The sequence below is a fragment of the Oratosquilla oratoria genome, chromosome 27 (genome assembly GCF_046742065.1).
Source record: "Oratosquilla oratoria isolate Oo_2021 chromosome 27, ASM4674206v1, whole genome shotgun sequence".
Classification (NCBI taxonomy): Eukaryota; Metazoa; Arthropoda; class Malacostraca; order Stomatopoda; family Squillidae; genus Oratosquilla; species Oratosquilla oratoria.
Window position 1 is genome coordinate 13,300,289 of NC_134803.1, and position 12,693 is coordinate 13,312,981.

Genomic DNA, 12,693 nt, shown 5'->3' on the forward strand with positions numbered 1-12,693 from the left:
TTTAAAATAATTCCCTCAAATGTACATGAAAACAAGTACAAGATTCGCTTCTATGCACTGGGCTCAATCGTCGCCTCCCATGCAAAAACGTTCGGTCTCTCTTCGTAAGAAAAGAATGATAATCATAGCATAACGTTATTTCATCAAATAAATATTTTATGCATGGAATAGTACAGTGAGATATATTGTCTTATTGAATATAAGATGTTATACTTCAGAACTCCAGGAATATCATAGACTTGGGTGAAAGCTATTTGTATCCATGTTCGTACACTACAGCTTTCGACTTTCGACCAATAGAGAACTCGAACCAGAATGAAAAGTACGAATGTAGGACTACTGTAAACCGACTCTCTGTCTTGGCTTTCGGGGAAGCGTGTATCACCGATCTGGCAAAACTGCCCTTTCTGACCATTCCCACCTGCCCTGATTATCGGTGGGAACTGGGAATCGAAATATGGTATAACATCAATTCCAGTAAAATTATGGTATATGGTAGACATCGTATGGTAGATGGTAGATACACACTAAATTATGGTAGAAAGACCATAATTATGGCAGACAGCGCAACCATGGTGAGATGCTGTGCTGTACTGCCATAACTGTCGTACGGGATGCTGGACGCCACGTGCAAACGTACAGTAAACCAGTAAACTCATAATATGTGCATGTAGGCATCTGCTGAATGTGGTCGTAAGTACGGGTGGACGTAAGTCGCACCGGTTGTAACTCGGATAGTGAGTGTATAGCAAACATTATCGGAGCTAATACTGAACCTTGTGGGACTTCACTTATTTCTTCCCAGGTCAAGATTTTATCTCTAAGTACCACCCTCATTTTTCTCCCATGCAAGAAATCTTCTATCCATTTAAATAATTTTCCTTGTATACCTGCTGTTGTTTTGAGTTTTCTTAGTAACTTTTTGTGTGGTACTTTATCAAATACCTTTTGCAAATCCAGGAAAGCACAATCTGCCCATCTGTTCCTTTCTTGCATTATATCTATTAATCTTAAATAAAAACAAATCAGGTTTATGGCACATGATCTTCCTTGTCTAAAACAAAATTGTTTTGGATTCAGTATATTGTTTTCTTCCAAATGTTTAGTCTATCCACTTTTGATGACTTTTTCACATATTTTAGCTATTGTGCTTGTAAGGGAGACCAGTCTATAATTTGTTGGGTCTTCCTTATCTCTCCATTTATATATTGGCACAATATTTGCATTTTTCCAATCTTGAGGTAACTTTCCTTTTTTGAGCAATCTATTATCTTATATAGTTTATCTGTTAGTTCATTGATACATTGTTTTAGTATCCAATTTGCAATTGCATCTGGTCCGTGTGGTTTCTGACATCAAAGTTTATTATTTGGTCCCTTATTTCTTTCTGTGTCACAATTATTTCTTTCATTCGGGGGATGTTTCTCCCTTTCCTTCATTCCAATTGTATTTACTTAGTTGTATTTTACAGGAAGAAGGCTATGATCCAATTTGATCTTAAATTCTTGTATAGTTTTTGCACTCACTGTTTCTTCATTCAGTTTGTTCCAGATATCTATCACTCTGTGTGGGAAGCTATTCTTTTTCAAATCTCTTCTGTAACTATCCTTTTTAAGATTCTTTTCATGTACTCTGGTTTTTCTTCTATCCCACTTTAACCTCTTCACTCCGGGGCACATCGCACGTCTGGCAGCATTAGCTGCCTGACGTGCGATGTTGCATCATAATAATCGCATTATAAAAAATAAAGTCAGTGCTCAATCGTTTGTTCTCTTTCACCCGTGTATTTTGATAACCATAGAAAATTGATGAAGCCAGTTTAGAGAGAATGGAAATTACGTAGGTGCAACTACAATAAATATAATCAAGATGGCAAAGTCGGCATCATCGAGTACCCACTTGCTCCTCATGCCGCCTACATAGGCGTCACCGTATGGAAGTGGTTAATAAGTCATCTCTGTCAAGGATTTCCATCCCTTTCATAATTCTTTATATGGTTAGCAAGTCTTCTCTTTGTTCCAGGATTGGTAGTTTGAGTTTGTCCAATCTTTGTTCTTATGTGAATTTGAAGTGTTGGTGCCATCTTAGTTGTTGCTCTTTGAATTCTTTCTAATTTCTTTATGTTCTTTTTAGCATTAGGTATCCATAGTGTCAAAGTGTACTCCAGATTTGGTCGTATCAATGTAACTAATTTTTTCTTTACCATTTCTTCATCCATGTAGTCAAAAGCCACTTTCATTGATCTTTTATAAATTGAAAGTTTCTCCAACTTATTTGTTGATATGTTTGTCTGGTGTTATATCATTGGTAATAGTTACTCCTAGGTCCCTTTCCGAGTTGACTTTTTTAATTTTCTTTGTACCAATTTTGTATTGTCCTGACATTCTGTTTTTGCTTTTTCCAAATTCCATTATACTACATTTCTTGATGTTGAAATTCACTTCACTCTTTTGACTTCATTTTGTCCAGGTCTTCTTGTAATGATTTGCAATATTCCTCTGTACTTACTCTCTTTAGTAGTTTTGTATTGTCTGGAAAGAAGTTCATATGACATTCCACACCTTCATACATGTCATTTGTATATTTTCATTTGTGAATACACATTTGAAATGTTTGTTCATAATTTCAGCCATTTCTATATCTTCTATATATATCCTGTTTATTTTTTAATTTACCATTCACATATGTGTAGAATAATTTAGGTTGATCCTTACATGTGTCTATTATGTCTTTCTTAGTTTCTCTTTTCTTCCCTGCATATTTTTACATGTTAATTTCTTAGTTTGATATATTTGCCACATACCCTTTTTTTCCATCTTTTCTAAGCTTTGTCTCTTCTATCTTCTGCCTCTCTACATTTTTTGTTGTATCAGCACTTAATGTACATCTTTTCCTATTTTTGTTTTGGTACGTATTTATCCACTCCTTCATTACAGGTTTCTTTTAATATTGTCCATTTCTCTTCCATATGTGTTTCTTCATTAAAGAAGTTTTCCAACTTGCTTTGTGAAAGAATTTTCCGATTTTCCCAAAATCCGTTTTGTTATACATTAGTCTTCCTTTAGTTTCTCATTTCTTCCCAAATAAATTTCCTTGTTTAGTTCTAGCTAAAGTAGTATATGGTCACACTTCCCAATTGGTGTCTTTTATTCCATTTTATCCAGAATAGCAGCCTCTTGATATAAATATTAAATCTAGTCTTGATGGTTCTTCATTATTTCTTATCAGGTATTCTCTTTTACCCATTGAGTCATTATGTATTCAGTGGTCATGTCCAGTAGTATATTTTCCCAAAGGTCCTCTCCACCTTTCACTGTAATCTCCCAACATTAAAGTCACCCGTAATTACTAAGTTTTCTCCTTTCAGTATTTCATTTAATGCATGCCTTGTGTCTTCCAACATTTTGGAATGGTCACTCTCTAAGAATGTGTTTTCGGGGACACATTTATCACTACATATTTTCTACTTTTCATGTCACTATTTTCAACTTTTATCATAATCAATTCCACATTATTATTTCCTTCTGTAATCTTTGTCACATTTCAGCCTTTCTTAGTCAAAAACATGACTCCTCCACCCTGTTTCTCCTCTCTATTTTTAATCCAGTGATTATATATCCTTGTCCAACAGTATTTGGCGGTAGTGGACCTTTTAATTTCGTCTCCACAATTCCCATTATATCTGTTTTCTCCTCTGCCAAATAATCATTTAATTAATTTAATCCTGAAACCATGCCATCTATGTTGGTATACGTGACTTTTAATTTTTTTCTTTTTCCTCATTTTTTGTTTCCTGTGTGAAAGAAGGAGAATGAAGGTAAATGTGGGTAAAAGTAAGGTGATGAGATGTACAAGGGGAGAGGATGGCAGCAGATTGGAAGTGAGCATTAAGGGAGAAAGACTGGAGGAAGTGGATAGCTTTAGATAGTTCAGTGCGGATGTGGTGGGAAACGGAGGAGTGGAGTTAGAATGTAGATTGAGAGAAACAAGTAAATGCCTTGGATTAAATATTGTAATGAAAAATAGACATTTGGGAATGGATGCTAAGAGATGATTACATGAAGGAGTGATTGTGCTGACAGCACTGTATGGGGGAGAAAGATGGAACATAAGAGGAGGAGTTACTAGGTTGGATAGGGTGAGAAACAAGGTGAGGAGGAGACCAGTGATAGAGAGTTTAGAGACAGGGTTGATGAAAAACTGTTGGGATGGTTTGGACACATGGAAAGAATGAGTGAAGAAAGATTATTAAAAGAGGTGTGGAAGGCAGAGGTGGAAGGAGTGAATATGAGGGGGCGACCAAAGATGAGGTGGATGGATGGGGCCAAAGGGGCAATGGGAAATAGGGAATTGTCTGTTGATGAAGGATGGGAGAAAATAGAAAATAGGGGTGAGTGGAGAATGGTTTGTATGGATGATGCTATGATGCATGGAAGGGTATGGGTGGGGGATGGGGGATGTGTGAATGATATTTTGATGCAGCCCAAAGTGATTTCTTCTTGTCTTTTCGTTTTCTTCATGAGGGGACAGATAGGGGGTTGCTGATTAAACAAAGTGGGCTTACTGTGGATGTGCTGTGTCTTGCTACATTGTTTCTGACCCAGGGCAGTGGATGAGATTCAGGGATGACCCATCATCCAGGAGGAGCCAAGAAAAGAGGGAGGGAGAGGTGGTGAATGGGAGTGGAACATGTGGGGACAAAATGGGTGGGAGTGGATTTATGCTTTTGACTTTTAAAGCTACCTCCCTTGTATGGGGAGGATTTGTATGTACAAAATTTTTGTTGAAGATTGATAATTTCTTTCACATTATTCTGATTTATTAGCACCACTGCAACACCATCTTGGAAACTAACAGTTGAGTTACTGAAGCCTATCAATGAGATTGGGAACTTATAAAATGTAATCACAGCAGTATGCTAATTAGAGGATTAGAATCCTTTTGATGAATCTTAAAGTTTTGAAAAAAATTGAATGAAAATAAAGGAACTAGGAATCTGGTGAAGTAATGAACAGCCTTTACAAAGTTTATATTAAACCCAAAGTAATTTGAATAACACCCAGTTATTCAGGTGCATAGTTTTCAAGAGGGCTCAAACCACTGCACTGCTAAATTAGAGTCTATCTATATACCAAGGGCCTTTTCCCCTTTACAAGGGAGGTAGCTAAGTCAAAAGGTATATATCCACTCCCACCCATTTCATTCCCATACTCATTGAAAGTTTTTGTGAAATTAGTATGCTGATTTTGTATCATAAGTGAAATATTTACCAAATAGTAGAAAACAAGATATTCTGTATTTGATTTCATTATTCTTAATCTTAAATTCAGTAATTTTCTTCCAGATTTAGTCTGATTTGTTCTTGTGGACTGTTTTTCTGTTAGTTTCAGAATGATTTTTTTTTTTTTATGATTTCTTGTGGGAAACTTTTACTCGATATTTGAACAATTCCATATTTGAATGGCTTTGTAGAATGAATTAAGTTCAAATATAGAGGTTTCACTACCGTATTTTCCGGCTTAAAATGCACATCGGGTTATAATGTGCACCCATGCACTTCGTTATCTCAGTACACAGATAGCGCGCACCGGCGTATAACGCGCATGACAGGAAAAGTCGCTGGTGGCTAAAGCTCGTGAACTGCATGTATGCGACTCCTGCTTGCGTTGGTCCATTGTTTTGTGGGAAATTTGAGCCATGAAAAGTTTATTGAATACAAAATGTACATGAAAAATTTCGGATTTTTACAGAAAAATTGTAATTCACTATCCTGAGGGAATAATTCATCTTACAAGTCTTTATCACCGTGTACAAGTTTTTATCACCGTGTACAAGTTTTTATCGCCATGCAGCAACAAACTATGTTTCGGTTCATAAGTGTCTTTACTGAGTGACGTTTAGTTTAACAAACTCTCGCAAGAGGGTGTTTAGTTTAGGCTAGATTGGCAATAGAACTGTCAATCTCGGCCCTGATCTAGCATATTCCGGGTGAGCTAAAACGGCCAACGTTCAGGATGTTGGTACCAGTGCTGTTTTACGGATCCCAAATATTTGCATAGACTACGATAATTAATGTTAGTAAAAATAAACCAATGAAATAACGGCGATTAATTACTTAGTATCATGTGAACGAGGTTACATGGAGAAGTATTTTTCATTGGCTAGAGCCACCGCTGGGAAATCTGTTGATTTGTCACTAAACTAAGTGTCAGTTTAGGCATCAATCAGGACACAACTAAGAAAAAGTCGGAACTACATGTACCGGTATATGACTCATGTTGTGCGTTGGTCCCTTATTACTTTGTAGCTTAAATAGTTTGTAGGAAATATGATCTAAAAAAAAGTTTATTAAAAGTAAAATATACAGAAAAATTTCGGGATTTTTACAAAAAATGTTCATTTTATATCTTAAGGAAATAATTCGTCTTTACCATTTTTTTTTTCTTTTAAATACTGAAACAAACTACAGACAGTTTCGTTTTAGCTCTGAACCTGCAATGACAGTGGTGAAATAGGACAGTCTCTCATCGAGGTGACATTTAGTTAATATAACTCCCGAAAGAGGGTGTTGTAGTCAGGTGTTTGACACGAGTTTATGAACGGCCGCAACGGAATTTGTACCATACCTAAAGTGAAGCAACAAAGCCAACATAAAAATTCAAACTAGGATGCTGTGAACATGGGCAAATATCATGAATATTGATCATGTTTCATAGTGTTTAGGCCTATCTAAACATGAAAAATAAGATTCGATAGATACCTACCTATACCAAATATTTATATGGCCCATGCTGGCGTATTCTTTCATGCCACCATGGCTGTTCTTCTTGTTCTCACGGAACGTCACGGAGAAGTGTGCCGTCCCGACTTTGTGACGGCCAACATCGTCACGTTGTTGTGAAAAAAATTACACACACAGCCGCAGAATTTTTATCGTAGGCCGTAGATAATGTGCACCACCGGATAACGCGCACCCTAATTTTTTGGCCCTTCCAAGGGAAAAAAGTCGCGCACTATACGCCGGAAAATACGGTATATACATGTTGAACCCTTAGCATATTTGATGATTTTGTATAAAGAAATTATAGTAGAATAAATGTGTATTGCTAAAGTTATGCTAATGTTTTGTCTCTCATATTTGTTCCAGAGCTACTATACCCTGAGCGGGAGCCTTTACCAGCTCCTGACTACACTGTCCCAGAGTGTGCCCTCAAGATGGCTGCTATGTGTATCCTCATGCATATCCTGAAGAAAGTTCCACAAACAGAAAACCTCAAGTTGCCCAGAACCATTCCTCATGTCTTCAAAAACCAGAATGAGTATGTTTAGTGGTAAAGTATTGGTCATGTAGTATATATAGAATATGGTGTAGTCTGAGTGATGAATGCAAAAGAGAGGTCATATGGAAGCAATGGAATTGAGCTTCTTAAGGGCCATGTGTTGAATTAGAAAATAATATAATGTACAGAATGATGATATTTCTGAGAGGATAGTGGACAGGTGGGAATGGGAGGAACAACAGGCCATCCTGAAGTGTTTTGGTCATATAAGGAAGGATGAGAGTATATATTCTATAAGTTTTAATGAATATGTAATAACAGGAGTGAGAGCACGGAATAAGTCTGGGTAAAAGATGGATGGATGAGATGAATGAACATGTAAAAGCTTATAGTTTATCAATTCATTGCTCCAGGTCTCTCTTGCTAAAGACCTATTGCCTTTAGGTAACTGCCAACAGCCTCTGTCTGGGTGCACAAGTCACTCACACAGGGAGGAGATATTGGTTTTGTGGTTTAGGGATTGTTACTTGTATATTATGGGAAGAGGAGCTGTGCTTGTATTTATTTATCTAGTTCTATTTTATGGGACGAGAACTATGCTCATAGTGACCTTTTTTGTATCTCTCCGCATCCAGTTTGTTCTTAACCACTTCCATATGGTGACGCCTACGTAGGCGTCATGAGGAGCAAGTGGGTACGCGATGATGCCGACGTCGGCGTCTTGATTATATTTATTGTAGTCGTACCTACGTAACCTCCATTCTCTCTAAACTGGCTTCATCATATTTTCTATGGTTATCAAAATTCACGGGTGAAAGAGAACGAACGATTGAGCACTGACTTTATTTTTTATAATGCGATTATTATGACACAACATCGCACAACGGGCAGCTAATGCTGCCAGACGTGTGATGTGCCCCGGAGTGAAGAGGTTAAAATCTTGTATACTTTTGGCACTCACTCTTTCCCCGCTTAGATTGTTCCAGACATCAATCACTGTGTGGGAAGCTATTCTTTTTCAAATCTCTTCTGTAACTGACCTTCTTTAGCTTCTTCTCATGTCCTCTTGTTTCTCTTCTGTCCCATTATGATAAGTCATCTCTATCAAGAATTTCCATCCCTCTCATAATTCTGTAAATAGTCAGCAAATTACAAAGGATTACAAAGGCGGAGCATGCCGACAGGAGACCTTTTGATCCATATCTAGGTCAGATGCGAAAAAAAAATCATAATAATAAAACAATAAATAAAAACTATAATAATGTAAATAACAAATAAAATACATAAATAAATGCATAGTTATAGTTAAATAATAAACAAACAGGTAAATAGTAAATAATAATAAATTGTCATATAACTAATAATAAATGAAAATCAGACAGACAAATAACAAAACAAAAACAAATAATATAAGATAAATTATAATCATTACAGCATCTTACTTAGGTATTTATCTAAATGATTCTTAAAGCTTCGAACTGAACTACATTGCACTACCTGTGCAGGAAGTTTATTCCATTCATTAACTACACGGTTGGCAAAGTTGTTTCTACCTACTTCCAAATTGAATTTATTTCCGGACAGTTTGAGACCATTGTTTCTTGTCTGATTCTCATTCAATGTGAAAATTTTGTCACTTTTGATGTCAATTCCCTTTAAAATCTTAAAGACCTGTATCAAGTCACCTCTGACTCTACGCTTTATTAGGGAAAACAGATTCATATGGTTTAGTCGATTTTCATATGATTTATTTTTGATATTTGGAATCAGTTTTGTGGCTCGCCGTTGTACTTTTTCCAGTCTGTCAATGTCTTTAATGAGATTCGGTGACCATACAGAAACAGCATATTCCAAATGTGGACGAACTAACGATTTATATAGCTTGTTAATGAGTGATGGACTTTTGAAATCAAAAGATCGTGCAATCGGTCCTAGAATCTTATTTGCTTTCTCAGAGGCTGAAATACACTGCTTAGATGATTTGAGGTCGTTACTGATAATTACGCCGAGATCTGTGTCACTATCCACTTTTGTTAACGAATTTCCAAATAACTTGTAATCGTACTTACTGTTATTTTTACCTATGTGCATTACCTTGCATTTACTTGTGTTAAATTTCATTAGGCACTTTTCAGACCATTGCTGTAATTTATGTAAATCTTCTTGAATATCTAATTGGTTTAAGTGATCATTTGCCACTCCGCACAGTTTTGTATCATCAGCAAATTTGGAGACAATAGATTTTAGTCCATGGTCTATATCATTTATATATACTATGAATAGAAGTGGCCCAAGAACGGAACCCTGAGGAACTCCACTTGTAACATTTTTCCATCTAGAAGTTTTTCCATTTAAAACAACTCTCTGTTTTTGACCATTCAACCAATTACTAGTCCAACCTAATAGGCTACCACTTATTCCGTGTAAAGTTAATTTAGTAAGTAGTCTTTTGTGTGGGACGGTATCAAAAGCTTTTGCAAAGTGTAGATATATTCAGTAGTGGGATTCAAATTTTTCGTCAGCCGGTTCTGTTATAGTCGGTGTATTTCCATCTGACACTAATTTGCAACCACTTCTTAGCCACATTTTCTTTATATTATTGTTATCAATTAAATATTCTAACTAGAAATATGGAAAACTAACAATATTATATTTAAAATGCATCTCTGGCTGCCAAACGTAAAAAATATTCAAATATTTACATACGAAAAACCTGAAAAATTGTCAGGTGGAAAAAGAAATGGGGTATAGACCTGGGTGCCAACCTATAGTTAGTCTCGTGATCAAAAAATTTGATTTGGGCAACCTAGTGCAGGTGTATTTATTTTTTTACGGACGCATGTTTGTGTGGGGGTAGTGTGTGCATGTGTAGGCTATGTATGTGCTTACACGTGTGCATATGGTACATGTACATGAGTATGTGTGTGCATGTGTGCAATGCATTTGTGTTATTTATAAACAAACATGTTTGTGTGGGTAGGCCTAAGGAGTGTGTATGAGAGTGCGTGTATGTATGTATGTCCATAATTATAATAAGATATAGTTTAATAACACAAATATACAGAGAAACCAAGCACTATATACATGAAAAAAAATGGTAACCACTTGTGTAAATAAACTATGCAATAAATCACTAACGAAAGTTACGAAACATACCGTCCCGGTACTTATCGGATGAGATGCAGAAGACCACTGACCAGCTGAGCAACTAGTCGGTTCGCCAGTGCCAGTTAGCCGGTTCGCCGAACTGACAAATTTGCGTGAGCCGGTTCTAGCGAATAGGTAAAAACCGGCTGAATCCCACTACTGGATATATTAAATCTATATTGTTTCTTTTGTCATAATTCGAGATAACTGTGTTGTAGAATTCGAGTAAGTTAGTCACGCAAGAATGTTTCCATCTGAAACCATGCTGGCTATCATTTATCAAACGGTTACTTTCTAAATGATGTTCGATAGCATCTCTGATGATAGTTTCCATTATTTTTCCTATGATTGAAGTCAAACTTATAGGCCTATAGTTATTTGGCTTCTTGAATATCTAATTGATATAAGTGATCGTTTGCCATTCCGCACAATTTAGTATCAGCAAATTTGGAGACAATAGATTTTAGTCTGTGGTCTATATCATTAAATATACTATGAATAGAAGTGGCCCAAGAACGGAACCCTGAGGAACTCCACTCGTAGCATTTTTCCATCTTGAAGTTTTGCCATTTATATCAATTCTCTGTTTTCAATCATTCAACCAATTTCTAGTCCAACTTAATAGGCTGCCACTTACTCTGTTTGAAGCTAATTTAGTAAGTAGTCTTTCATGGGGGACAGTATCAAAAGTTTTTGCAAAGTCTAGATATATTAAATCTATATTGTTCCTTTTGTCATAACTCAAGATGACTGTGTTGTAGAATTTGAGTAAATTAGTCACGCAAGAATGTGTCTGTCTGAATCCATGTGGCTATCATTTATCAAACAGTTACTTTCTGAATGATGTTTGATAGCATCTCTGATGATGGTTTCCATAATTCTTCTTATGATTGAAGTCAAACTTATAGGCCTGTAGTTATTTGGTTTCTTTTTGTCACCTTTTTTGAATATTGGAGTGAAGTTAGCTAGCTTCCATTCTCTTGCATCGCCGGATATAATGGATTTCTTGAAAATAATTTCTAATGGAACAACAATCTCATTTTTCATTTCCTTTAAGAGTTCTTGGATGCCAACTGTCAGGCCCTGGTGTTTTATTAATTTTGAGTTTCTCTATAAACTTTTTAATTTTTTCTTTTGTTATATTTACCATAGTAAGTTTACCCTAGAGTTTTCATAGGTTTCAGTATGGAGTTCACTTTGAGGTGTTTCATTGACGAATACTGAACTAAGATATTTTAAAATATTTTAAAATATTTTAAAATATTTAAAAAATTACACATTCCTTCGTTTGAATACTCAAGTTGACCGTCAGCAGATAATAGTGGGCCAATGTGATTCCTAATAACCTTTTTATCCCTAATGTAACTTTAGAATTCTTTGGGATTCTCTTTGGATTTATCAGCAATATTCATATTGTATTGTCGTTTTCATTGTTTTATTGTCATTTTTAAATCTCTATATTATCACATAACTTTGATAGTTGTTAGGTGCACTTGTATTTCTTATTATCACATAACTTTGATAGTTGTTAGGTGCACTTGTATTTCTTATAAGCCTGTCTCTTTTTAGCAATACTTTTTTCAGTTTCTTTGTCGAGCCATTTTGGGCGAGCCTGATTTGGGGGGCATCTGTTCTTAAAAGGGATGTAAGTATGAATCATCTTAGTAAGCATATTTTGAAATATTTCCCACATCTGATCTACAGGTCTTTTGCTTAATTTTGCCTCCCAATCTGTAAGCAGAAGCTTCTGACGTAGTCCTATGAACTGAGCTTTACTAAAATCGGCTATTTTAGATGCACATGTATCTATTCTAAATTTTTTTAGCAGTTTGAGTCTAAGTTGTGGTCGCTATTTACAATAGTTTCACCAACCTCCACATCAGCTATCATGCTTTCATGGCTAGTGATCAATAGATTGAGTAAGTTTCCATGTCTTGTGGGCTCTTTTACATGCTGAACTAAGTAATTGTCACTGAGAAAATCTATCAAGCAACTACATATATGGACATGTTCAAGGGTCATCCAATCAATGTCAGTAAAATTGAAATCACCCATTATCAATAAGTTACAGTTGCAGAAACTAGACAATTCTTGAAACAACAGTTTTTTGTCTGCTAATGATAATGTTTTTGGCCTATATATTACACCTATATTAATTTTTTGTCCATTCGTTTGGGTTGATTCTACCCAAAAACTATCATATGCATCCTGTTTTACTTTCTCTAAAACACATTGCTTTTAACGTATAACAGAACACCCCCACCTT

General features: G+C 35.8%; 1 protein-coding gene across 1 annotated transcript in view; it reads left to right on the forward strand.

The window, feature by feature from the left end:
- Positions 1 to 12,693, forward strand: part of MED23 (mediator complex subunit 23) — a 365,264-nt gene that overhangs the window by 146,778 nt on the left and 205,793 nt on the right. Inside the window, exon 10 of the mRNA XM_076210243.1 lies at positions 7,148 to 7,319. Within this exon, the coding sequence (XP_076066358.1) occupies positions 7,148 to 7,319 (172 nt within the window). The remainder of the gene's footprint in view (positions 1 to 7,147; positions 7,320 to 12,693) is intronic.